Source organism: Engystomops pustulosus, chromosome 7, assembly GCF_040894005.1.
Source record: "Engystomops pustulosus chromosome 7, aEngPut4.maternal, whole genome shotgun sequence".
NCBI classification, from domain to species: Eukaryota; Metazoa; Chordata; class Amphibia; order Anura; family Leptodactylidae; genus Engystomops; species Engystomops pustulosus.
The window spans coordinates 156,750,960-156,778,878 of NC_092417.1; the positions used below are offsets into that span (position 1 = coordinate 156,750,960).

General features: G+C 42.5%; 1 protein-coding gene across 1 annotated transcript; it reads left to right on the plus strand.

Annotated features, from left to right (window-relative positions):
* The first annotated feature begins 12 nt into the window (after window positions 1-12).
* Window positions 13-27,919, plus strand: LOC140070256 (serine/threonine-protein phosphatase 6 regulatory subunit 3-A-like). The gene is made up of 17 exons (XM_072116608.1): window positions 13-83; window positions 14,935-15,064; window positions 15,154-15,306; window positions 15,854-16,000; window positions 16,094-16,158; window positions 16,548-16,663; window positions 17,194-17,279; window positions 17,697-17,783; window positions 19,002-19,048; window positions 21,077-21,131; window positions 22,026-22,156; window positions 22,655-22,776; window positions 23,596-23,749; window positions 23,989-24,086; window positions 24,282-24,426; window positions 26,496-26,615; window positions 27,067-27,919. Exons 1-17 carry the CDS (start codon window positions 13-15, stop codon window positions 27,116-27,118), a joined length of 1,779 nt encoding a protein of 592 aa, XP_071972709.1. The 3' UTR covers window positions 27,119-27,919.

Consider the following 27,919-nt stretch of genomic DNA (forward strand, 5'->3'; position numbering starts at 1 on the left):
TGCAGATGCCAGATGGATGTACTCGGGGTGCACGTCTGTGCAGTAGGACATCCAGAGAAAGAGGGCAATCACTGGGCAAACAGGTAGGAAGCCATTGTTACTCATAAGTGGCAAAACACACGGGAAAAAAACGGCTCTTGTCAGATCTACCCTGAAAAACTTTTCCAAATCTCCATAGTAACAATTTATATATAAATATATAAAAAAAATATATGTACTGCCCTATATCACATATAAGAGGTGAGTGCTTGTCACAGCCACGGGTGCTCCAGCGACCCGTGTACCTTACCATGCCCCGGAGGCTGCCTGCTCGCTAACTCACCTCTCCCGGCTCTAGCGGCCTGGTTCCCCTTGGTCCAGCGCGTTCGTTCCCGTCACCTCAAGATTTAAAGGGCCAGCGCGCCGATAATTGGCGCTGTTTGACCGCCTGCCCAGATAGATTCCTGCCCCTTCCTGTGTCCACTGCTGGATCTTTATGCTTCAATGCCCAAGAGAAAGCTATATTCCAAGCCCTTTGCGATTATCCTGATTTTACGTTGTGACCTCGATTCCGTTCCTGACTCGGATCCCGTGCTGTGCTGCCTGTCTTGTCCTCCTGCCTGTCCCTGACCATGAGTTTGCCACACAATTCTGCACTACGCCTCGGACAAAGTCGCACCTGTGGAACGATCTGGTGGTACCAAGCCACAACAAGTCCAACCCGTTTTGCGGCCGGCTCTGGTGAAAACCGAGTACCATTTATACTTCGGTCGCCTTACGTCATCGTCCGCAGTGGTCCAGGGGGTTTACTACCCCTGATCCTGAGTGCTTAGTGTATGGCTGAGCCCCTTCACCTCTCCTGAGCTGTAGTGGTAGCTGCGTCCCTATTCGGGGAGCATAGATGTCCCCTATAATGTTTGTGGGGGTGGGGATGGGTGGCCATGTTCCAAACATAGCCTAAATGATCGGCCCCTCTGATCCATTACTTTTGTGGGATATCAGATATGTCATTTTTGCTTTCTGTTTTGAAAAAAAAAGGGAGTCCTGGGACTTTTACCTTTCCGTATACATCTGTACCTGCCTGTTATGTGTTCTGCATGTGTCTTTTGTTTTTTGTTTTTTACAGCCCTGCCCTTACCATGAGGATATCCCGGGGATGACGTCTGCTGCTTAGTTGCTCCCATCTCTCTGAACTTTCTGTACTTTTCTGTTGTGGATTGTGCAATGTTGTCAGAGAACAAGCCATATCTGACAAACAGGACTTCAGCTTTTAATCATTGTATATAGTCCAACAACTTCCCAAAAGTTGTTGTAGGCCACACTTTTATCAGGTATTTTTTGTCTTTTCATGTTCCCGTTTTAATTTGTTTCTGCTTTGAAATGAGTTTTTATCAAATATTTTCCAGAATACCATCTTTCCAGTCTTCCCCTACTGGGTTATTACTGTATAGTTGTAATCCTTTTTATCTTTCAAGTCCTTAAACACTGGACCTATTAAAAAAATGCTCAGTCTTACTATTTTATTATATATATAGTTGTTATATAAGTTGGATTTTTTTATTTTTGCTTAACTTTGGATTAGTTTATTATAATTAGTGATCAGCGGACCTGTTAAAATTTGAGTTTGGTGGAACCTAAATTTTAGAATACTGCTCGGGTTTGGGTACCCAACCAGTGACACCTGCGATCCATGCCAAAGGGTTTCAGGGTGTTAACATGCAAAATGGGTGTCGGAGCGAGGTCGTAGCCATTACCAGCTGATTTCTCTTCAGCCAGTCACATACAGTCAGCTTCCCTCTTAGCATCCTTCCTCAGGGATTCAGCCAGTCACATACAGTCAGCTTCTCTCTTAACCTCCTTCCTCCGGGATTCTCTTCACAGACAGCCAACATCTTTATCAATCCTAAGGGAGGGGTGAATGATGTAGCAGTGCCAAGCAAAGAGAAAGCAGGACCAGGAGTCGTGGCTGAGCTAGAAGAATATCAATCTACATAGATGGTGATTCAACTTTATTCATGGATTGTGGAACTTTAAGGGCATGGTGGGAACAATATAGGGATAGTTATACTGTGATGTTTAGTTATTGACAGGTTTCCTTTAAGTGCCTTTGTCTGCATTAACCCTTTCACGACCCGTGACGTAATAGCACGTCACGGGTCGGCCGCGGGTGCATGGAGAGGGCTCACGCGCTGAGCCCTCTCCATAGCCGGTAAGTCTTTGCTGCATATTGCAGCAAAGGCTTACCGGTAACACCCGCGATCGGTGCTAGCACCGATCGCGGGTGTTTTCACCTCGATCGCCGCCGGCAATGCTGCTGGCGGCTTCAAAAGGATGGCGGCGCGTGGGCGCCGCCATCTTTTCGAGGATCGCCGCTCCCCGTGACGTCATCGGGGAGCGGCGATCCGTCGCCATGGTAACCTCGGGTCTCACGAAGACCCGAGGCTACTTCGGGTTAACCCATGCATTACAATGTGCTATCAGCACATTGTAATGTATGAGTAGTAAAATCCCCATATACTGCCATACTGTAGTATGGCAGTATATGATAGGATCGTGCAGACACCCTAGGGTTAAAGTACCCTAGGGAGTCTGAAAAGTACTAAAAATAAAAATAAAAAAAAGTTAAAAAAAAAAAAATTATAATAAAAAATCCTAAAAACTCAAATCACCCCCCTTTCCCTAGAACTGATATAAATATAATTAAACAGTAAAAATCATAAACACATTAGGTATCGCCGCGTCCGAAAATGCCCGATCTATCAAAATATGATAACGGTTTTTCACTGCGTTTAATCCTGTAACGGAAAATCGCGCCAAAAGTCGAAAATGGCACTTTTTTTGTCATTTAAAAAAATTAAAAAATTCTATAAAAAGTGATCACAAGGTCGAACAGTCCTAAAATTGATAACATTGTAAACGTCAACCAAATCCGCAAAAAACAACACCACCCACAGCTCTGTACACCAAAGTATAAAAAAGTTATTAGCGCAGAAGATGGCAAAATCCCCCAAAAAATTTTTGTACAGGAGGTTTTAATTTTTTTAAATGTATGAAAACATTATAAAACCTATATAAATTTGGTATCCCCGTAATCGCACAGACCCAAAGAATAAAGTAGACATGTCATTTGGGGCGCACAGTGAAATCCGTAAGATCCAAGCCCACAAGAAGACGGCACAAATGCGTTTTTTTACCAATTTCACTGCATTTGGAATTTTTTTTCCGCTTCCTAGTACACAGCATGGAATATTCAATACCATCTCTATGAAGTGCAATTTGTTACGCAGAAAATAAGCCATCACACAGCTCTGTACATGGAAAAATAAAAAAGTTATGGATTTTTGATCATGGGGAGTAAAAAATGAAAATGAAAAAACAAAAAAGGGCAAGGTCCTGAAAGGGTTAACAATGGCATCTAAGGGCCTATGTGCCCATGATAAGAGTAAAGAACAAGCGCGGGCATGAAAGCGGGATGTCAGCTGTGTTATATACCTTGCATCTACGATTGATGCTGATAGTCTGGGATGCATGGAGCCTGTTTAGGGGGTACAATTTCTATTAGTGCAGCCATGTCTAGTAGTCAATAATTGCTCAATAAGCCAGAAAACTGGTGTACAGGTCCTGATAATTCTCCCCCTATGAGTTACTATTTAGACCGTTTTCACCCATATTTACTATATATTTGCACATTGGGCTTTAGTTCCTCTTTTTCCTTCTCTTTATTTACCCCCCTCCCCTATCCTCCTTCCTCTCATTGATAATAATACACACATCTTTTTCATTTACAATCGTCGTATACAATCCCTTACCCACAGGACCCGTCAATGGTTTGGACACATCTATTCAATCCATATAAGAATGAAAAAAAAAGTCTACATTCTAGATTTAGACAATATGAAAACGATGAAGGAAACACCTGGGATTCGGAAGTTAACAGAAAAGAGTGAAAAAAAACCCAGAAAATATTTTGTAATAATAATACATCTTTATTTATATAGCACCGTCATATTCTGCAGTTTTAAAAAAAAGAAAACTATTTAGGTACTTAATGGGAGTATTCCATCAATATCAAGCATGGATAGACCAGGGACACTTACTCATAGATCCAGGCAGTGTGATTGTGGTAATCTTCTTATAGTAATCTTCTTATATGTGTTATCCATGGCCTCCTTCCTTATCAACATTTAACATTATGCTAATATGTGTGTATATTAACCCCCTGTGCTGGGACATCAGTTTGTGTATTAACCCCCTGTGCTGTGACATCAGTGTGTGTATTAACCCCTTGTGTTGTGACATCAGTGTATTAACCCCCTGTGCTGAGACATCAGTTTGTGTATTAACCCCCTGTATTGTGACATCAATGTGTGTATTAACCCCTTGTGCTGTGACATCAATGTGTGTATTAACCCCCTGTATTGTGACATCAGTGTGTGTATTAACCCCCTGTGTTATGACATCAGTGTGTGTATTAACCCCCTGTTCTGAGACATCAGTGTGTGTATTAACCCCCTGTGTGGTGACATCAGTGTGTGTAGTAACCCCCTGTGTGGTGACATCAGTGTGTGTAGTAACCCCCTGTGCTGTGACATCAGTGCGTGTAATAACCCCCTGTGCTGTGACATCAATGTGTGTATTAACCCCCTGTGCTGTGACATCAGTGTGTGTATTAACCCCCTGTGCTGTGACATCAGTGTGTGTATTAACCCCTTGTGTTGTGACATCAGTGTATTAACCCCCTGTGCTGAGACATCAGTTTGTGTATTAACCCCCCGTATTGTGACATCAGTGTGTCTATTAACCCCTTGTGCTGTGACATCAATGTGTGTATTAACCCCCTGTATTGTGACATCAGTGTGTGTATTAACCCCCTGTGCTGTGACATCAGTGTGTGTATTAACCCCTTGTGTTGTGACATCAGTGTATTAACCCCCTGTGCTGAGACATCAATGTGTGTATTAACCCCCCGTATTGTGACATCAGTGTGTCTATTAACCCCTTGTGCTGTGACATCAATGTGTGTATTAACCCCCTGTGCTGTGACATCAGTGTGTGTAGTAACCCCCTGTGCTGTGACATCAGTGTGTGTATTAACCCCCTGTATTGTGACATCAGTGTGTGTATTAACCCCCTGTATTGTGACATCAGTGTGTGTAGTAACCCCATGTATTGTGACATCAATGTGTGTATTAACCCCCCGTATTGGGACATCAGTGTGTGTATTAACCCCTTGTGCTGTGACATCAATGTGTGTATTAACCCCCTGTGTTATGACATCAGTGTGTGTATTAACCCCCTATGCTGTGGCATCAGTGTGTGTATTAACCCCTTGTGTTGTGACATCAGTGTGTGTATTAACCCCCTGTTCTGAGACATCAGTGTGTGTATTAACCCCCTGTGTGGTGACATCAGTGTGTGTAGTAACCCCCTGTGTGGTGACATCAGTGTGTGTAGTAACCCCCTGTGCTGTGACATCAATGTGTGTATTAACCCCCTGTGCTGTGACATCAGTGTGTGTATTAACCCCCTGTATTGTGACATCAGTGCGTGTATTAACCCCCTGTGCTGTGACATCAGTGTGTGTATTAACCCCTTGTGTTGTGACATCAGTGTATTAACCCCCTGTGCTGAGACATCAGTTTGTGTATTAACCCCCTGTATTGTGACATCAATGTGTGTATTAACCCCTTGTGCTGTGACATCAATGTGTGTATTAACCCCCTGTATTGTGACATCAGTGTGTGTATTAACCCCCTGTGTTATGACATCAGTGTGTGTATTAACCCCCTGTTCTGAGACATCAGTGTGTGTATTAACCCCCTGTGTGGTGACATCAGTGTGTGTAGTAACCCCCTGTGCTGTGACATCAATGTGTGTATTAACCCCCTGTGCTGTGACATCAGTGTGTGTATTAACCCCCTGTGCTGTGACATCAGTGTGTGTATTAACCCCTTGTGTTGTGACATCAGTGTATTAACCCCCTGTGCTGAGACATCAGTTTGTGTATTAACCCCCCGTATTGTGACATCAGTGTGTCTATTAACCCCTTGTGCTGTGACATCAATGTGTGTATTAACCCCCTGTATTGTGACATCAGTGTGTGTATTAACCCCCTGTGCTGTGACATCAGTGTGTGTATTAACCCCTTGTGTTGTGACATCAGTGTATTAACCCCCTGTGCTGAGACATCAATGTGTGTATTAACCCCCCGTATTGTGACATCAGTGTGTCTATTAACCCCTTGTGCTGTGACATCAATGTGTGTATTAACCCCCTGTGCTGTGACATCAGTGTGTGTAGTAACCCCCTGTGCTGTGACATCAGTGTGTGAATTAACCCCCTGTATTGTGACATCAGTGTGTGTATTAACCCCCTGTATTGTGACATCAGTGTGTGTAGTAACCCCATGTATTGTGACATCAATGTGTGTATTAACCCCCCGTATTGGGACATCAGTGTGTGTATTAACCCCTTGTGCTGTGACATCAATGTGTGTATTAACCCCCTGTGTTATGACATCAGTGTGTGTATTAACCCCCTATGCTGTGGCATCAGTGTGTGTATTAACCCCTTGTGTTGTGACATCAGTGTGTGTATTAACCCCCTGTTCTGAGACATCAGTGTGTGTATTAACCCCCTGTGTGGTGACATCAGTGTGTGTAGTAACCCCCTGTGTGGTGACATCAGTGTGTGTAGTAACCCCCTGTGCTGTGACATCAATGTGTGTATTAACCCCCTGTGCTGTGACATCAGTGTGTGTATTAACCCCCTGTATTGTGACATCAGTGCGTGTATTAACCCCCTGTGCTGTGACATCAGTGTGTGTATTAACCCCTTGTGTTGTGACATCAGTGTATTAACCCCCTGTGCTGAGACATCAGTTTGTGTATTAACCCCCTGTATTGTGACATCAATGTGTGTATTAACCCCTTGTGCTGTGACATCAATGTGTGTATTAACCCCCTGTATTGTGACATCAGTGTGTGTATTAACCCCCTGTGTTATGACATCAGTGTGTGTATTAACCCCCTGTTCTGAGACATCAGTGTGTGTATTAACCCCCTGTGTTGTGACATCAGTGTGTGTATTAACCCCCTGTGCTGTGACATCAATGTGTGTATTAACCCCCTGTATTGTGACATCAGTGTGTGTATTAACCCCCTGTGCTGTGACATCAGTGTGTGTATTAACCCCCTGTACTGTGACATCAGTGTGTGTATTAACCCCCTGTATTGTGACATCAGTGTGTGTATTAACCCTCTGTGCTGTGACATCAGTGTGTGTATTAACCCCCTGTGCTGTGACATCAGTGTGTGTATTAACCCTCTGTGCTGTGACATCAGTGTGTGTATTAACCCCCTGTGCTGTGACATCAGTGTGTGTATTAACCCTCTGTGCTGTGACATCAGTGTGTGTATTAACCCCCTGTGCTGTGACATCAGTGTGTGTATTAACCCCTTGTGTTGTGACATCAGTGTGTGTATTAACCCCCCTGTACTGAGACATCAGTGTGTGTATTAACCCCCTGTGTGGTGACATCAGTGTGTGTATTAACCCCCCTGTACTGAGACATCAGTGTGTGTATTAACCCCCTCTGCTGTGACATCAGTGTGTGTATTAACCCTCTGTGCTGTGACATCTGTGTGCATTAACCCCTTGTGTTGTGACATCATGTGACCCTGGTTTATTATACCTCACTTTGCCTGCAGTAATCTCACTGCAGCACGAGGTTTTAGCTCCTGTACAGTGAGAAGCCTTTGAACAACCTGTTAAGCCAGAGCTCTTCTGGCTCATTAGCATAATGATAAAAGTTGAGTAATGTCCCTGGTTTATTTTGATGCATTTTGCTGGTAGATTTATATTACATGAAGCTCCGTCCTCCGCTGTTTCCTTAACAGATACTCAGATTTTGTCTGTGGGTGCATCTCTTTTTGTTTTGTTTCAAAAAATTGCAAAAATATAAACTTCCAAAAAGTCCACTTTAGAATACTACAGCAATGATCCAGAGTAGACAAATAACTCCAACAAGCTGATGGCAGTTAACCCATAGATGGTAGAAAAAAACACACCTTTTTAGACTCCAAATATCCCCAAATCCCAGGATAATTATCCCATTCCAGAAAACGAATTTCCACGATGGGAGATTTTTGCCTTTGAAGGAATCCAGGCCACTCTTGATCTTGGCAAGGATATTGACCATCACAACCATCAATGGACTATAATAAGGGCATCAGCCCAGAGCCCATGGCTTCTAGGGGGTCCATGACCACCCAAACTACTCAGAAAGTTTGGTACTTTCCTGTAGGGATAATAAAGAGGGGAGCCTCTGCAACATTCCCCACGGGGCCTAGCCTTTTCCTTGGGGCCTGGAGGCAGCCGGGGCCCAGAATAGAGGAGAGGCTGGCGTTTGCGGCCTAGTGAACTGATGTTACGGTGCTTGGTATGGGGACCGGAGGGCTGACCTACAGCCTGGCAGCTCTCCAGCAGGTGGTGTGTGCAAGAAATATGGAGGGAGAGATTGATGTACTGGTTCTCCCTCGGGCAACCCCTGAGTGTCTGTAAGATAGGTCCCTGGGTAATGGATGGGGAGCCCGTGGTGGTAACAGCCATATCCAGGGATCAGATGGAGGCAACGTTGTGCAAATCAACTCACGGTTCTTTATTGAACAGGTAGCAGGCAACGGGCCTAAATGATCAACAGCAGATTCTGGTACTGGAGTGGTCCTCAGGAATAGTGTACCAGCCTGGTAGTAGATGTAGGCTGGGATAATGGAGATGGAGCCGTGCCCAAACTGTGGAAGCTGCAGCTCTGAGTCTCCTGATTCTGGTCCTGGGATTAGGATAATTGTCAGCACTGAAGGTGTACTGTGCACTGTCTCTCTGTTCCTGTGTAAAGACCATGCGGTCTGGACCTTGTAGTGAGAGCATGTGCTCAAAGACCAAACCTGGTGGTAGAGGCCTGTGCTCCCACTGCACAGGGGTTTTATTACTTCCCCTGGTCAGGTGAGAGCACCTCTCCAATCACACTCCAGTATACAATACAGCAAGCTCATTGGTCAATAACTTACACCCATTTAACTATTGCCTGTTCAGGCAGGATCTACAGCTGCTATTACATAATGACCAGGTTCTAGAACCTTACTGCAGAGTTCATGACTCCCTCTGACAGCTGCTGACCTGGAGCTACCAGCCTGCCTATGTATTGGCAGGGTTGTGGCACCTCCAAACCTGAAATCCTCATACCTATGTGTCGGTTCTGGGCACACATGTATACAAGAGCCATTTAAAGGTACTTAACCCCTTCCCGACATTTGACGTAATAGTACTGCATCGCGGGAGGTGCGTTCCCGCAAAATGCAGAAGCTGCGGGTGTCGGCTATATGTTATAGCTGACACCCGCCTCTAACACCCGCGATCGGAGATTTCTCCGATCGCGGGTGTTAACCCCTAACACGCCGCGGTCGCGCTGACCGTGGTGTGTTAGAGGCATTTAAAGTTGTCTAAAGCTGAATCGGACCCCCCCGCGGCGCTTACCGGGGGGGTCCGCTCCTCCGATCGCAGCCCTGGGACTGCCGGTGCCCGGGGCTGCGCGATCCTCCTCTCGGTGCCGGGTCCCTGCCTCCTGGCAGGACGCGGCTGTAAGACACTGGGCATGCGCAGCATGCTCAGTGTCTTACATTACACAGTGCAATACATCTGTATTGCACTGTGTAACCTGTAAAAAAGCTTGAACAAGTGATCAGAAGATCACTTGTTCAAGCTAAGATGTCATTAACTGTAAAAAAAGGAAAAATAAATAAATAAAGTTTTTTACAATAAAAATAAATAATAAAAGAAAGTGAAAGTCCCCCCAAACACCACATTTCCCTTTACACAAGTAATAAAGTATAAAAAAACACTAAATCACAAAAAAAAAAACACTTATTTGGTATCGCCGCGTCCGTAACAATCTGTACAATAAATCCTAATCATAATTGGACCCGCTCGGTGAACATGGTAAAAAAAAAACCCAAAAACTTGCCAAAAATTAAAACTTTTTATCAAATTGCTTTACAAAAAATGTTCTAAAAAGTGATCCGAAAAAGTTACAAGCACCAAAATGATACCAATAAATAGAGCAACTTGTCACGCAAAAAATAAGCTTACAACCAGCTCCGTAAACCAAAAAATACTATAGTTATGCTGCTATAAAAATGGCAATACTAAAACAAATGCAATTTTTTCTATTCTAGTTTTCCTTCAATAAAATTGGACAAATATAAATAAAACTATATAAATGAGGTATCACTGTAATCGTAGTGATCCGTAGAATGAAGATAATATATTATTGTTATGCTACAGTGAACACCCCCCCAAAAAAATGCTAAAAATCCAAAACAAGAATTGATGATTTTATTTTCCTCCACACGTAAAAAGTTAATAAAATTTCTTCAATAAGCTAAAAACCCACTAAAATTAAGGTTTTTTTACAGTGCATCTCGTCTCGCAAAAAATAAGCCCTTATTTGTCTAAATTGCTTAAAAAATAAATAAAGATTGTATAGCCTATTCCCAACGAGCGTTGTTATAGCACGGTGCGGCGGGTAGTGACTTTCCAACACCGGTCAGGGTAAGACGGTGGCTGTTCACTGATCGGGGTAAGACGGCGGCTGTTCCTCACAGCCATCCATCCTGCCCCATGGACCAGAAGGGTTACGTCGCCCCCACACCCCCCCAGTTTATTATCGCTGCTATTGGCTCATCAATTCAGACGAGCCAATAGAAGCGAATTTACTTATGACGTCAGTAATACCGGTCACTATGTCTGCAGACACGGTGATCGGGGCAGGGTGGCGGCTGTTCCTGACAGCCACTAATTTTGCCTTGCGGTCCAGAGGGGTTTTGTTGCCCCCCTCTGTCCATGTTTGCCGCTATTTGCTGGTCAATTTGGTCCAGCCAAAAGCAGCAATATTCGTCACAATGGGCATCGCTAGGGTGAATAAGAGTAACACTTGGTGATAATTTCCCTACTAAAACGAAGATTTGGTACAAAAGTGCTGGCTGTGCACATTGTTCAGATGATGCTGTACAACTCTTACGAGCTGTTCCAATGTGCATGTCCTGCCGTATCATTTCTCCGTTTTCAAGAGGAAGATATTAGGAAACTAATATTGGGACAAGAAGGACGGGCCCCAGTACCTCTGGTTTAGATGTTCCTGTGTTTTGCCAGGACAGCATTTTCCCGGTGAATTCTGCTGCTTCTAATGGTAAGACTCAATAAAGAGTCTGTTCCAAAAGAGGAGTTAGGATGGACACTACATACTAAGGATGGACACTATATACTAAGGATGGACACTATATACTACTAAGAGACCTGCGACACCTCCAGAGTGACAAAAGTTTAGTTGGTCCCTTGGTATATTCTACCTCTTTATACACTAGACATTCACAATTCACGCCCAACCTATTGTGAATTAATTTCGGTAAAATGAATAATTGTAACAACTGTTATGTCCCGTTGCTCCCTATACCCCTCCATTATTTCATAAGGGGCGCCACATAACGGGCACTGAACTTTCCAGAAATAATTGCAATTTCCATCTTGGACTCCATTGCACATCATATTTGGAAACCACCTGTATGTTCTAAATGCTCATTTCACCACGTGTATTACACTACACCACATATTACACCTTGCTATATTCCCCAAGGGGTGTACATTCAACAATTAGGGTCACTTTTCGGGTTTTCCTCTGTTTTGGTACCACTACGGCTCTCCAAATGTATCCTGACACATGTGAAGGATTTCTTACAAATTTGGCCTCTAAAAGACAAACATCCCTCTTTTCCTCTACTGTGCGCCCATAAAGCATTTTATATGCACATGTGGGGTACTTCTACACTCGGGAGAAATAGGTTTACACCTTTTTTGGCGTTATTTAATATATTATCCCTTGTGGCTTACAAAAAATAGGGGTAAAGTGACATTTATAGGAAAATTTTCACCTTTTTAATGATTCGGGCCTAATTGGATCATTCACCTGTAGGGGCAAATACATATATTACACATTGCAAAATTCTCTAAGGGGTGTGCATTCAAAGATTAGGGTCACTTTTCGGATTCTTATCTGTTTTATACCACTAGGGTTCTCCAAATATTTCTGTCAAATTTGGCTTTTAAAAGGCAAACATTCCCCTTTCCTTTTACTGTGCGCCCATACAACATTTTATATACACATGTGGGGTACTTCTACACTTGAGAGAAATAGGTTTACACATTTTGAGGGGTTATTACATTTTTTTATCCCTTGTGGCTATATAAAATTAGGAGTAAAATGACCTTTATAAGAAAATGTTCACCTTTTATCTATTTAAGTCCTAATTAAATCAAACACCTTTATGGACAAATACACATATTACACCTTGCTAAATTCTCTAAGGGGTGTGCTTTCCAAAATGGTGACACTTGTTGGGGTTCCGCTCTGTTTTGGTACCGCTACGGCTCTCCAAATGCATCCTGACACATGTAAAGGATGTCTGTCAAATTTGGCTTCTAAAAGGCCAACGCCCCTCTTTCCCTTCTGAGCTTCACTGCGTACCCATACAACATTTTATTTGCATGTGTGGGGCAATTTTATACTCGGGAGAAATGCTAGTACACATTTTTTGGGGTTGTTTCATCTTTAATGCCTTATGGGATACAAAAATTAGCCGTAAAAGTGACTTTTTTGGGAAAATGTTCACCTTTTTCCTTTTAGGGACCTAATTGAAGCAAACACCTGTAGGGGAAAATACACATATTACAACTTGCTGAATTCTCCAAAGGGTGCACTTTCCAAAATGGTGACACTTGTTGGGGTTCCCCTCTGTTTTGGTACCACTAGGGCTCTCCAAATGCATCCTGACACATGTAAAGGATTATTGTCAAATCTGGCTTCTAAAAGGCCAAAGCCCCTCATTCCCTTCTGAGCCCTACTGTGCACCCATACAACACTTTATATGCAAAAGTAGTGCAGTTCTGTGCTTAGGAGAAATAGTTTTACACATTTATGGGGTTGTTTCATCTTTTATCCCTTGTGGCTTACAAAAATTTTGGGTAAAAGTGACTTTTTTGAGAAAATCTTCACCTTTTTTCCCTTTTGGGGCCTAATTGAATCAAACACCTGTTGGGGAAAATACACAAATTACACGTTGCTAAACTCTCCAAGGGGTGTACTTTCCAAAATGGTGTCTCATGTTGGGGCTTTCCTCTGTTTTGGTACCACTATGGCTCTCCAAATGCATCCTGACACATGAAAACTTTTTCAGCCATATTTGCCCTGCAAAAACGAAACAACGCTCTTTCCATTCCAAGTGCCCCCCTGTGCCCGTACAGCAGGGTACAGTGACAAAATGGTTCGTGGCATACTCAGGAGGAATTGCCCTCAACATTGTAAAATGCATTTTCCTTTTTAACCCATTGTGAAGGTGCAAATTTTAGTGTTCAATGAATCTATAGTTAGATAAAATTACATTTCTCTAATTTCACTTTCATTTATCTTTCACGCTCATGAAACGCTCAAAGGGTTAACAAAATTCCCAACGGTTGTTTTGAATATTTTGAGGGGTGTAGTTTCTAAAATGGTGTCATTTGTGGGGGTTTTCTGTCATGTAGGCCTTATAAAGTCACTTCTAACTAAATTGACCCTCCAAAAGTAGGTTTTGATGATTTTCGTGAAAATCTGAAAAATTGCACCTAAAGTTATAAGCCTCCTAACATCCTAAAAAAAGGAAAAGATGTTTGAAAAATGATGCCAAGTTAAAGCAGACATATGGAAAATGTTAGTTATCAAGTTATTTTAGTGCTATGACCAACTTTCCAAAAAGTAGAAAATTTTGAATTTGGAAAACATAGTTTTTTTCAAAATTTTTGCCAAATTTCCATTTATTTCATAAATAAATACTAAATATATTTATTAAATTTCTCAACCAGCATGAAGTACAATGTGTCACGAAAAAACAATCTCAAAATCAACTGGATATGTTAAAGTGTTCCAAAGTTATAACCACTTAAATAGACACATGTCAGATTTTAAAAAATGGTCCGTGTCAGGAAGGTGAAAAGTGGCTTCAGCGTTAAGGGGTTAAAGAGGACCTGTCACACCAGAATTTCACATCATTCGGGGCACACCACATGCTTCTGCTATTAATCAGAGTTCCTACCTGCTAAGTTTTGTTGTACCATCATTGTATAACTTGCATTTTATTGTCCTGCAAATGCAGGGTGTGATTACAGTATTAGGCAGCCATTATTCCATCCACTGTACCACCACCACCTCCTCTTCTCCAAATCCCATCAGCTTTGATGTCACTGGTCTCATGTCACTACAGATCATGTGGTTGTGTAGGTACAGCTTTCTGATTCCAGTGTGAGAACTTGTGCTCTGCCAGATAGTAAACATAAACATTTGACCGGTGCGTGCACCGTAAATCACCCCGCAGACACTGCCTGTAAGTGCGGCCTGGCCGTTGCTGCTGCCAGTTTGCGTGGCCCAGTAAGCTGGTCGCAGTTGCGCAGTGTATGCAATGCTGATGGCTTCTGACAAGTCCCCCGCTGAGACCGCTTGCACACTGGATACAATTGCGCACAGGAAAATTGAAACAAAGGCCTGGTGGAGGAGTGTTGGCCAGAGCATAGAGAGGAGCGCTGGCCACCTCCTGAATATACCCGACTGCCAGCGCAGGAGATGTGTGGATCCGACCTCTTATTTGGTAAGAGGTCAGATCTTTTAGGATCATTTAGTACAACTTTTCCAACATACTGTTTAATATAAATTTAGCATATATTGAAAGGGACTGGGGAGAGGATTATGGGGGGCAGGGGGGAGGTATGTTTGGATGGGGGTCTTTGAATTCTCAAGATTGTGTCACTGTAAAACTTGCATTACATGTGAATGCTGAGAAACAAAAGTGATTTTTCTTTATTTTTGTTTTTTAGATTTGAAGGTCACATAGACCTGTGCCCTCCAGGCCTCAACCATCCTGCCTTTTCGGTTAACAGAACAGTACTGACTGCCATTCAGGAAAAGCTTCCATCCTTTCACCAGCTCCTTCTTGACCCCCCAAAAGTAACTATTTTTTTTCTCCCCTCTTAAATGGTTGTTGCTCATCGTATCCTTGTACATTTTTGTTTGACCCCATTTTATCTTTATCGTAGACGGACGTGATGAAGACAACATGGGGAGTATTAGATCCGCCTGTAGGAAACACCCGATTACACGTCATCAGACTTATAGCCAGTCTACTACAGACCAATACACGTAGCATCAATATGGATCTCATCGAGCTGAACACTATAGGCGTCATTTTGGTAAGTTGTAATTGGTTTTTATAGAGGCTGTCCAGAGGTTCAAAAACACGGCTGCTTTATTTTAAAGGGTTTTCCTCTCCTTACCGACGGTAGTGTTTAGAAATGAATGAAGGTGGTTGCGAGGCTGGCCATGGTCAGGGGTGACGTTGTTTTTGGGTGAAAGCAGCTGCATGTTTCATACTCGAGACAACGCTATTAGAGCCAGAGTCACTCTTTGCAGTTGCTTTCATGAAGCTCCTGAAACTTCTGTGCAGTGTGTAATATGTAGTGTAATATGTAGTGTTTGAGAGGGGAGGGATAAGCAACACTCGCCCCTCCTCTTCTCCATTGTGCAGCTGTATGTTCACTCAGGCGAACATAGGTGGTGTGAATGTACCCTAATTCGTATCTTCTGTATTATTGGATGACCAATTGGACAGTACCTTCCAAAAGTTACCTACACCATAGACAGGAAGTATAATCTATCACGGTGTTACAGGAACACCCCACTACCGTTAGTTTTATGTATTCTTATGTAAATTCTTGTTTGTTTTTTTTTCTCGTTTAGGATATGTTTTTCAAATACACGTGGAACAATTTTCTTCACACGCAAGTAGAAATCTGCATCGCCCTGATTCTCGCCAGTCCTTGTGAGAATACAGAAAGCACGAATAGCGAGCAGAACGCTGTAGGAGAACACATCTTATTAAAACATGTAGGTTTCCTCCGCCTCACTATTCACATTGTGTGCAATTAGAATGGATTAATGGCCCCAACAATGTCATCATGTCTTATGATTCTTTTGCAGCTCTTTCTGAAATGCCACTTAATAGACAGAATACTTGAAGCATGGGCCTTGAATGAAAAGCGACAGTAAGTACTTTAATTTAGAATAATTCCACTCATGTCATGATGTCTGCCTGTTCCCCATCATTGGGGGCCATGTATGAAGACCATAAATGTGGACACAAAGTAAAATGTTCTAGCAGATTCAAGGTATTGTTGCCACTTTATTCCGGAAGCATTATTTTCCTGCTCCGATCTGCATCTTATGGTTGCCAAAATAAAAATGGAACATGTCAATTTAAACTGTTCCATAGTTCACCTTTTGGAGGCGTACCAGACTTTATTTTGCTTGTCTTCTTATATATATCTTACTACTATGTAACAGTTTGCTGTTCTATGTTAAAAAAAAAATCCCATATTTTTTCTTAAATGTGAAGCTGTCTGTGTATAATACATGCTGTTATTTTCTGCTGTAGGTCAGAAGGAGGACAGCGGTACGGATACATGGGACACTTGACAAGAATTGCAAATTGTATAGTCCACAGTATTGAAAAGGGGCCAAACAATACACTAGCACATCAACTAATTAAAGGTACTTGGTCTTTGTTTTTATAGATGAACCTGGATATCCAGTATGCGAATTCGGCCCTGGCGTCAGTTGAGGATTGCCAGGCTGGAGCAGACAGTCTGGCACCAACCACTTGACATTAGAGCAGTTAATTGGCTTATTGGGTGATTAATATCAGAGTTCAAAAAGCCCCGTGAGATGGAAGGAGAGGTGAAGGGTGAGTGGCCACAGCACATATCAGGGCAGGAATAGGACCTGCTCTATCGCTTGCGGAGCGGCCGCCCGGCTGTGGCACAGTGCCCATGCACAATTCTCGTCTATCGTGGCTGTGAGTTAGCTACTGTATTTGTGGCTAGCTAACAGCCGCTACTTGTGGTTCTTTAAAGGTGCCTTTCACATATGTGAAATTATTAACTTGCCTATAAGACAGGTCCTCGGTGTGAGATCAGTGCAGATGCCTCATGGAAGGCAGAGACTACGGTCCTCCGCTGCAATTCTCCAGAACAAATGCTTCATCTTCTTCTTCTTCTTCTTCTTCTTCTTCTTCTTTGCAGAACTGCCAACTGAAGCTCAGGAAAAATGGGAGTCTTTCTGCACGAGTTCCTTAGGAGAAACAAACAAAAGGAACACGGTAGATCTAGTAGGTTTTTGCACTTATTACATTTTCTTTTTGTTTGTAGGTTTTTCTGAAATAATAATTTTGATAATATATGACCCTAAATAATCTTCTCATCCCTGTATACAGAGAACAGAGACTGAAATCCAGCTCTGTTCTGTGTAGTGGTCAGTAAAAGGTACTGCAGCTCCATTCTTATACAGTTGAATGGGAGCTGAGCTTCAGTCCTTGATGCCAGCCACTAAACTGGATCCTAAATAAGCATATACAAGGCACACAAGCCAGATAACTACTAAAGATAATTCAAGTCCTTAAATACACATTGTGGAGCAGTCCTCTGCTCAGAGGCATTTTTTTCTGGGATGGAGAGCAGAACAAGACATTCATGAACTCAAAACTACAGGTGAGCCCCCATGTGTGACTACAACTTTGTCTTCTTAGGTGACAACGCGGCACATCCACTCCTCCAGTGATGATGAAATAGAGTTCAAAGATCCAGGATTCTCACAGGATTCTTCCATACAGCAGGTTAGGACAGATGTCATGTTCTGTGATGTGTTAGACTGCTGTACACTTTACATGCTCCAGATACACAACAAGGGGAGGGAGCTTGTATCTCTCAGCTCTGTTGGCTCCAGTAGGGCTGAAAACATCACTAAAGTCACACCAGTCTTTCTTGAACATGGTTACTGGTATCTAAATTTAATTTAGGGTCTTCCACTTTCAGCAAAACATTGATACAATTTTCCAATATACTTTCTATATCTTTTCCACAGTTTTCCAGATCTCTGCTTGCCGTCATTCCGTTTCCCTATAAACACCAGTCCCTGGTTATGTGATGTCACACAGAACAAAGCTCAAATTACTCAAATTGTGCTATAAGGAGACAACCTAACGAGCTGTGCACCTGTGTGACATCACATGACCAGCAACCGGTGTTTATAGGGAAACGGAATGACGGCAAGCAGATATCTGGAAAACTGTGGAAAAGATACAGAAAGTATATTGGAAAACAAACTTTTCATTACACACACATTACACAAATTATTTGCTAAAAGTGGACAAACCCTTTAACAATGCCAAAATATTTTGGATAATGAGGCCTTCCCTTATTTGGCTACATTTCTGTTCTTTTATTCTTGCAAATCACTAGATGTTCAAACTTTTCCCCCTATTTAATTGGCATTATTTTGGGAATACAAAAGCAGATGTATTGTAAATCTTTCATTTGCGTATACACACATGCACATGCGCATACGGGGGGAAATTTACCATAAGATAGCGGCCTTAACAGATGGATCAAGAAGCCTAGGCTGGCGGGCAAAACTATGCCAGCTCCCACTGCGCAATGATTGTGATTAAATCCCTTTTTCTACACCAGAAACCAGCGCAGAAGCAGTGATAAATCTCCCCCAGTATGTGGGAGTTCTAGAAATCCCATCTATGTTGCTGTGAATAAATGAGGGTCTTGCTGCTTGCAGTTTCCCAGCGTTTAACCTGTAATGATTATACAGTTACTATGGTATATAGTTGTGCTTATTGTTCCATAAGCTATTGGGACACAGCAGGACACCCAGTGAGCCTCTTAGCCATTGCCCACAGCATCACATTGATTCTCCAATCTAATGAACAGCTTGTTTCAGGAGCAGTCTAGAATATATGTTATACCACTGTCGTTGGTCCTGGGTTTGCCAGGCCTTTTCTGATTATCAGATGCAACAAATGACGTCCAATTTTATTGACCAGTTTGGCTTCAATGATGAGAAGTTTGCCGACCAAGATGACATTGGGAAGTGAGTATGACTCTGTGTCGTGATTTTATTTAACATCTGGCTTTGGGGAGGGGGTCTGGTGATTCTTGCTTTTGCACCGGTTTCTCAGCTTGCATCAGAATCACAATTACTAATCCACGTGTGGTAAATTGATTTGGGTGATTTGGGGGTTTTGGGTTTCCTAGCTTAACGCTGCTAAAAAGCTGCATAGCTGTTAACCATACTAATGGCTGTGTCCTCCTTCGTGCCACCTCTTCCTTCACTGCCATTGGATTCTGTGATTGGGTAGATGGTGGAGGGTATTGCACAAATCTTTTAAAGCATTCACATTACTGGTGCAGGTATGGGGTTATATTAAAATTGAGTAAAAAAAAAATTTTCTTAACATGCAAGTATAAAGTTTGTTCCATTAATTTAACCCAACACTTTGCGGATCATTCTTAAGAATTTGCTACTCCAGCTGTGACCTTTATTATTCTGGTACCATTAAAATCCATTATGATAAACCAGGGACACTTGCTCATACAGGCACCGTGACACTGGTCATCTTTTTATATTTGTTGTCCATGGACTGCATCATTCTAAAATCACCTAATAAAATTATGCTAAGGAGCCAAAAGGGCTTTGGGGGTTGTTACCAGAGGCCCTCCGTGCAATATCTTCACAGGCTGTTACACTGTGCTGGAGCACTTTGTGGGGAGAGTACTGAGGAAGCAAAGGAGGAGACCGTCTAACAGTGAGGGTATAGTGGCACTCGGGTAACAACCTTCAAATCTCGTAAGCATAACTTTAAAAGTTTGATTTTAGAAGTCAGGAGGCCATGGTTAAAAAAAAAAAATATAATAAGATTACCACACCAGTGTTATGTATTGTCCCTGGAGCTCTGTGTAATCATAGGTCACACTGCTGTGCTCTGTGCTCTCTGCAATCACTCATAGCTCCAGCCACAGTAAGTGCCACTGGTTTATCATGATGGATTTTGATGATGATGTATTTTAAACCCTTACAAACGTGCACCGTAGTAGTATGGCGCACGTCGGGAGCAGGAGGATGGAGAGGGTTTAAAGGGTGAGACCTCTCCGTACCAGGTGGGTGTTTGCTGCATATGACAGCAAACACCCACCAGCAATGCTGGCGGTTGATGCTGGCACCAATCGTGGCTGTTAACCATGTAAAGGCATATGGCAAGCTGCTGGAGACATCCCGGGGGCCATACTGGATTTAATCCTGTCCCCTGTGAGGTCATCAGGGGCGGTGGGCGCATTGCTTTCTATGATAGCCGGGAGTCTATACTAAACTCCTGTGCCTGTCATTCAGCCTAATAAAGTAGAAGTGATCAGACACCCAAGGGTTAAAGTACCCTTGAAGGTCTAAAAGAACTGATATAAATGTGTTAATCACTGCATCACTATATGCCAAAACTATCAAAACAAAAAAGTTATTCCCGGAGTTGAACCCTGTTACAGAAAATAGCACCAAAATTTTGGAAATTGCCACACTTTCACCATTTCGAATATTGGATACAATTTCTGGAAAGTACAGTGACCTCATTGTCCATATAACAGACACCCAAAACCTCAGCCAATCAGTGACTTCCATTCACTTCTCTCGGGAATTAGCCCTACGTAGCCTTACAATGGAGACCGTTAAACGCAATGTGAACCTGGCCCAAGTCTGTTGGACCAGAGTCTCTTCCGGCCATTATTCTTTTTCTGCATTGAACACGCCTGGTTAGTAATTCACATCCCGGAAGCTTTGGGGACTCTTCATCTGTACAGGACCAGCAGAGGTACAGCTTTTTAGCTTGGGGCAGAATCACTGAATACATTTTTTCCTGTGTCCTACAACTAAATGTGCAATCAGCAGTGACACAATGGAAGTCTATAGTTTGTCCTCTGGGTGCAGGATGTGGGGGTATAGGATAGTCAGTGTCGCACCATGTAAGGTTTGATGTTGGTAGCTCAGGTGCTGCAGATATTGAGGCTACAATGACTCCTCTCTGCAGTGTTTTATTTGCTTGGTTGTGCATACAACTCTTTTGTATTCCAGTGTCTCATTTGACCGCGTCTCGGACATTAACTTCTCTCTCAACGCAAATGAAAGCGTAAGTATGATTTGGCTTATTAAACTTTTGTACCTTGTACTTATCATAAGGTCAGAGTTGAAGGCAACTCTGAAGTGTTAAGAGATTTGTGGCTGCTGTTCTGCTAGATGTGGTCACTGGTCTGAATGCAGCAGTAAGTGCTCAGGATCAGTGGAGAGAAGCAAGACTGGTTTTATCCCAAGGTTTTACCCTGGGATTTCCCAAGCCAAGAATATTGATAACGTACTGATAGATCAGCTATAACCTGTTCTATCATTTTAGCCCAGGAGACAATATTAAAAAGAATTCAGTGTTTTACGTCCACAGATTGTATCTCTGACATACTGAAGGCGAACAGAATCCCTTAAACTGCAGATCCTACCTTATTCAATTATAAAGTGGACCCCTGTATTTTTCTCATGCTGAAGGCTAATGCTATGAAGTCAGGCTGGCACATCCTCTCCTCCTAAATTGTTCAACCATGCACATAGAGCTCTACCTCTGCATGGCAGAGACCGGGCTGTGTTTAACACTCTGGTCTGCTGCAGGGGTTACTCTATCCTGCACAGGGAAAGCTCCCTTTACATGGGGGACATGCAGAGACCGGGCTGTGTGTAACACTCTGGTCTGCTGCAGAGGTTACTCTGACTCGCCTCATAGCATTCAGTGCAGATAAAATACAGGGCTTCGTTTTACCATTTACAGGAGACACAGACTCCTCTCCACATCCTCATGCATCACAGGTCACAACAATAAGGTAGGGCCTGCAGTTTCAGGAGACTAGATGTGGGTGACCGGTTTTCTTTAAACTGGTCATATTTTGTAAAGTGAGCAATATCCACCACTTTTCAGATTGGCGTAGTGTGTGGTCACTTATAAAAGACAGAATATTAATTTTTCTTTCCCCACAATCAGGCAAACATCGCCTTGTTTGAGGCTTGCTGCAAGGAAAGAATACAGCAATTTGATGATGGAGGATCTGACGAGGAAGATATCTGGGAGGAGAAAAACCTCGCCTTCCCCCAAGATACACAAAGAAGATCTAGGTAAGCAACGTAACGCAAACACAGATACATTGCATGGCAAGTCTGGTCTGAGTCACTGCAGGGATTCCTGATATAGATCTGACTTGTCCCAGGTTCATTTGTTATAATATCATGCGAGATGAGGTTGGAAAAGGTCAGTCAAGTCCAAACTAAGAATTGTAAGGTGTGGGTCCAGAGGGAGGCCAAAAAAAGGCATAAACTAGGGAATGCATGAAGCATCTATAGTGTCTGGGGCCTGCCTTAAATGGTGCCATAGGCATACAGTTACCTGATTTGGGGCAAAACGGCCTCTAAAGTATGAAGATAATTTCTGCGAGCTAATGCAACATCCTGATCGTTAAAAATATCCAGTTTGGCAAACTTACAGCTCTGTGCAAGTCTATTCTAGAGCCATCTCCCACAATGTGTGCTGCACGAGAATAAAGTCTCCCTGTGGCTTTGTAGCAGTAGTTTGAACATGAAGCCTGAAATCTCACACTATGTACATTGTTCATATAGCTCAGGAAGCACAGACAGCGAAGAGAGCACAGATTCTGAGGAGGAAGACTCCGCCAAACAGGGAATATTTGAATCGAGCACAGCCAACCCGGAGGACAAGATGGAGGTTGATGCCAATGAAGGTAAGTGCATGAGTTATGTGACATTACACTTTATCAGGGTGTTCTGAACGCAGGATTGGCACAGATTCAGAGCTATAAAACACCACTGCCACTTTTAACCTCTTATGTACATATACAGGTGAATCATGGTGCCCTAAGATACCATAATAGAACTTTCTTTTAAGCCCTTAGATGCCATGGTCGGTAGTAATGGAAAAAAGCGCTACCACCAACACCCCTAAGTTTTCCCCAGTTAATAGACTGGCCGTCAATATATATAGTCATCATAGGCATAATGCACTGTAGTACATTCAGTATATTGAATATATGATCCACAGGATTTAAGGGACTTGGAGAATTTGCTGAACTTCGGTAGATGCTATTGGGTGGGGGACAGTAAAAGTAGTTTATTTTCTGTCAATATCTAATTGCTTGAAAGTGGTTTTCCCACAAGCTAAAGTTAGGCCTTAGAAAGGGTCGAACTTGCTGATTAGTGGGTCTCAGTGCTAAGACCCCTTTAAATTAAAGAACTAATTCTGACCTCTTTCGTCCAGTGATCTGCCCCACTTACCATTTGCCTCTAATGCTATACAAAAGCTCAGGGGGGGATGTTTTATAGCTGGAAAGCCCCTTGCTGTCACAGCCCTTGTTTGTTTGCAATAATGATGGGTGTCAGTGGTCCTTGCTGTATAAAACAGTGGGCACCCATCTGGTATGAAGAATGCTCATTGTTAGGGTGCTAAGCATAGCTAATAACCTTAGATCCCCCTTGATGCTTTTTAAATTCTGATGTCTTTATTATTATGTCACAATTATTATTTCTGTTTGTCTCCTTTTTAGCAAGTAACTGGCCGGCAAACTTTGATATACCAATGGAAACGGCACATGTAGCCGGCCTGGATTCAGTGGGATCTGATGTATGGAGCACAGAAGAGCCGCTGTCAGCTAAAGAAACTGGCTGGGCCTCATTCACAGACTTCTCCGCATCCATTGGGTCAGTTGAGAAAAGTTGAGATCTAGTTTTGATTCTTTAAATCCTGAATCTTCCTAAACTCACATTTTCTAATGTATACAAAGGGGGACACATGTTTGTAATTTTGTACAGATTGGATCTTATTGAATGGGAGCTGACGTATTCTTCTTGTGGTTGCAAAGGATTGGCAAAGAAATGGCAAATATGATGGTGCCCATTATATTTACAGTACATAAATGTATACATATATTATCTTACAGTGCAAAGGACAATGCAAGAAGTAACTCCCCTGTGGAAATGGAAACCAGTACAGAACCCATGGATCCCCTGAGTGTGAATGCATCTGCACAGACTGAAAGTAAATAAAGATGCAAGGAAATGTTGTGTAGTGGTGGGGTCTTCATTTTCATAAACTCTGCATAATTGATTGTCGAGCCCAAAAAATCTTGTACAGTAGACTATAATTCCCATGTCTTGGCCAATTTAATGTGTAGTTGGTTAAATGCTTTGTAGAAGATGGTCAAAACAGTTTTTTCCCCCTACCGTCTAATAGTTACTGTGGCGATGGACGCCAGCTCTGATGGGGAAGAGGAAGTGGAGAATACGGATCAGATGACAGAAACTGTGATGAATGGCAGCATGAAGGAAACCCTCAGCCTTACCGTTGATGCGAAAACGGAGACTGCGGTTTTTAAAAGGTAAGTGTGACTGCGCAGTTATTGTGCTGGGCAGCCTGACGCGGTCAGTAATGGGTGAGGGAGCGTTCCTGTATCCTCCCATCTCACCAGGAGCTGAGTGTCCACTCCACAAATTGGAACCCTAATAGGACCAACTTAATCTCGGTTACAGAACACAATAGACCTCAGCTGGGGCCATGTTTTTGTGTTTAGCTCACAGTTTTACATTGGTCTGCATGAGGCCTTAAGGTTATATATTTTACATTTTTGCATAAATTTTATAGGCAAGTACCCCCCACCCAGACTGTTTCCAGAAAAGTTTGTCACCCCCTCTCCCTCTCATGGTATAACTGGTGAAGTCTGTACCCAATGTTTTTAGACTGCAGGAGAGTCCACAATAATTCATGGATAAATCAAATGAAACCTCCTACTAGATAAACCTAATCAGACCACGAAAAGCCTAGTGTGCAGGCCTTGCTTGGTTTTTTTTTTTTTTTTTTTTTTTTTAAATTCCTTCGCAGAGATTCAGCTATATGTTTACGCTATGCACCAGATGTATAGTATACGCAAGACTGAACAAAATTGGGTTTAAAGGAAACCTACTACTTGAAGTGGTAGGTGTAAGTTGCATATACCGAGCACCAGCTCAGGGTGAGCTGGTGCCGGTGCTTACTTTTGTTAGTGTCCTAAACCGCTGTATCGCGGTTTAAACACTTTTTTATTCTTTACAGCCGAAGGAGCTTCGGCGCACCATGCCGCCCTTGCATAGGAAGTGAAGGAGAGCCGGTGATGTCACGCGCGCTTGGTGCGTCGAAGCTCCTAAATAATAAAGTGTTTAAACTGCAATACATTGGTTTAGGACACTAATGAAAGTAAGAACCGGCACTAGCTCACCCTGAGCTGGTGCTCGGTATATGCACCTTACACCTACCACTTCAAGTCAAAGCTCATGCATTGATTCTACACATTTGGAAGGCTTTTATCCGTTTAGAGGGTCATTTTAATATGTGATCACCTGCCCCCACACAATTCAGCTATTTGGGCCAGCGTAAGGCACTGCCCTTTGTAGTGGCCGTGCTGTATAACTGCAGGAGCAGCTCCTGTTCACTTACAGTATTTTTCGGGCTATAAGGCCCACCATCAATAAATGCCTGCTAAAACGTCTGAGTTCATATATAAGGCGCACCTGATTATAAGGATGAATGACCAGCAGGTGGCAGACCTGTGCACAGTTCAAGGCAGCTGTTGTCTGTCAGTACGGTTCATATATAAGGTGCACTGGACTATAAGGCGCACCTTTTGATTTCTGAGAAAATCGAAGTATTTTTGTGCGCCTTATAGTCCTAAAAATACGGTACATACATTTTTGCCCACAAAAAGATTGATCAGCCTTCTGTATACTGCTGCTCGTCAATTGGTCATGCAAACAGGACCCTTGTAATCATGACTCACAACCTGTATCCCCTTTTTACATGCTCTTATCCCTTTTAGTCTTAGGATCTGTAGGGAAGACTCCTCACATACATAGTTGGGCGATCTCCTTGCAGTGATCAGGCCCAGCCTTCTCTCTTGTGTATGGCCAGCTTTATCCTTTCCTCTGATTGGGTCTTTCTGGGTTTGCTATGTCGGCGGCAGGGAATGATGGTTGTGTAGTAATAAGTTGCTCTCTTCCTGCATCGCTCAGCAGCTCTGGTACTATGTAGCATTGTGTTTATGCCTGCTTCTCCTCCTTTCCCTCTCCACTGCGCACTATTGGCTTCAGAGTGCTGAAATCCTATTGGTATGTATCTCTACAGATCCTCACCTTGCAGGTCTTCCATATGTTTCCCTGTATGCCTAAAGCTCCCTAATTTCCACCCCCCCCCCCCCCTTCCTTCATTGCATCTGTGGAATACACTTCATTATGTTGTGACTATTCTTACAATGTGCAGAGAAAGTTCTACTTTTATTTTCTCAATTATTTTACAATTTTTTTGTTTTTTCATCAAATCCCTCCTACCATCGGCACCCAGTGCATGAGTGTTCTGTTATGTTACGATATTATCATTCTTGCCGCTTATGTTTCTTCTTCATGTTTCTTCCTTTTGCAGTGAGGAAGGGAAATTGTCTACCTCTAATGACTCGGCCTGTAAATATGTTGTGGAGAACTTCGATTCTGCTATGGAAAATCCTCCAGTTTCACAGCTGAACAGTAGCAGTCCAGAACAGAAGTGAGTAATAGTGGGGTTTTGTTTGTTGTTCAGCCAGTAGACAGGGAGTCCTTGTATCATATTTCTGAATGATGCAAGGACACTTTGCCTCTGCAATGTGTGCAGGCCGTAGGATCAATTCAACACAGGTTCGTCAGCAGTCGGCCTAAGTTGTCGTCTATCAAGTCAACTTGTATAACTACGAGTCCTGGCACAAGACTTATCTCCTATCCTATGGATATTAGTCCCAAATGCAAAAAAAACAACTAATTTTCAGAGTTGATTGCATTTGTTTGCAAAGTTTTCTTATTCCTTCAATGGAAAACTATTTGCATAGTCCTATTACAGGCATTGGGGGAAAAAACCCTATTACATGTACAAAGCCTTTTAACTCGTGTTTATAGTTTTATTTTTGGTAGTTTCTAACTCTAAATCTTTATGTATTTTTCTTCTCCCCTTTCACCATCTCCAGAACACCCGAGCAGATCTCGTCTGACGGAGCGTCCAGCAACGGCCCAGTATGATGTGTGATCCCCTAGTGTTTTAGCTGAAGATTGCAGACTGCTACCTTTTTGGGGGGGGGGGATTTCAAGTGGAGTTACTTGAGGATTTTGTCAGGAGCCTGTCGACGCCAGTCACTGCTGCACTAACTTTGCAAGGGATCAGGACCAGCAACTTTTTTTTTTTTTTTTTTTTTCCTTTTACTTAGATTTTAAGGTGTTGTACAGACTTGAAAGTGTAAAAACAAACAAATGCACATTGAGAACTAAGACTTTTGTGTAATGTTTATATTGTATCGTATTCTCAACGGAAACCCGGTGCCCTCGGCCACCAGAGCTCACCACTTCTTCAGTAATAGTGATACTATGGTTAAAATGGTTGTAAAAATAGTTTTTTATAAAGCGTATAACACACAGGTATAATGTATTGGAGAGCAGAACTATTTGACAATTAGTGTGACCAAAGTATTTACCAGTTCATGCATTATACATCTTTGTACAATAGTCACAATTTTTTGTTATGTTTTTTTTTTTTTCTTTCCGACAGAACGATTCTTTGATATATATATATACATCCAACTTCCTGTAAATGTTCTCAATGTATTTTTTAGGTTTTACCAAAAGCCATTTTTCAGAAATCCATCTTTTCGTTCCAGTGTGTTCTTTGTTCTATCAGCAAGTTTATCATATTTTTTTTGTTTTGTTTTTAAGAAAAAAAAAATTCTGTTCAAATCAAATGTCTATTGGTAGAGATTTAAGTATTTATTACTACAGTTCTGACAGATTGATGTAAAGCCATACGCTATGTATCCTTCAGGTGGAAAA

Bases quoted from the DNA above. Each gene is read 5' to 3' on its own strand.
- LOC140070256 (XM_072116608.1), top strand. From the start codon at position 13: ATGGATGTACTCGGGGTGCACGTCTGTGCAGTAGGACATCCAGAGAAA. The intron at 15,307-15,853 runs GTAAGTTGTAAT...TTTCTCGTTTAG, and splicing joins ACACTATAGGCGTCATTTTG to GATATGTTTTTCAAATACAC. The intron at 16,664-17,193 runs GTACTTGGTCTT...TCTTCTTTGCAG, and splicing joins AGCACATCAACTAATTAAAG to AACTGCCAACTGAAGCTCAG.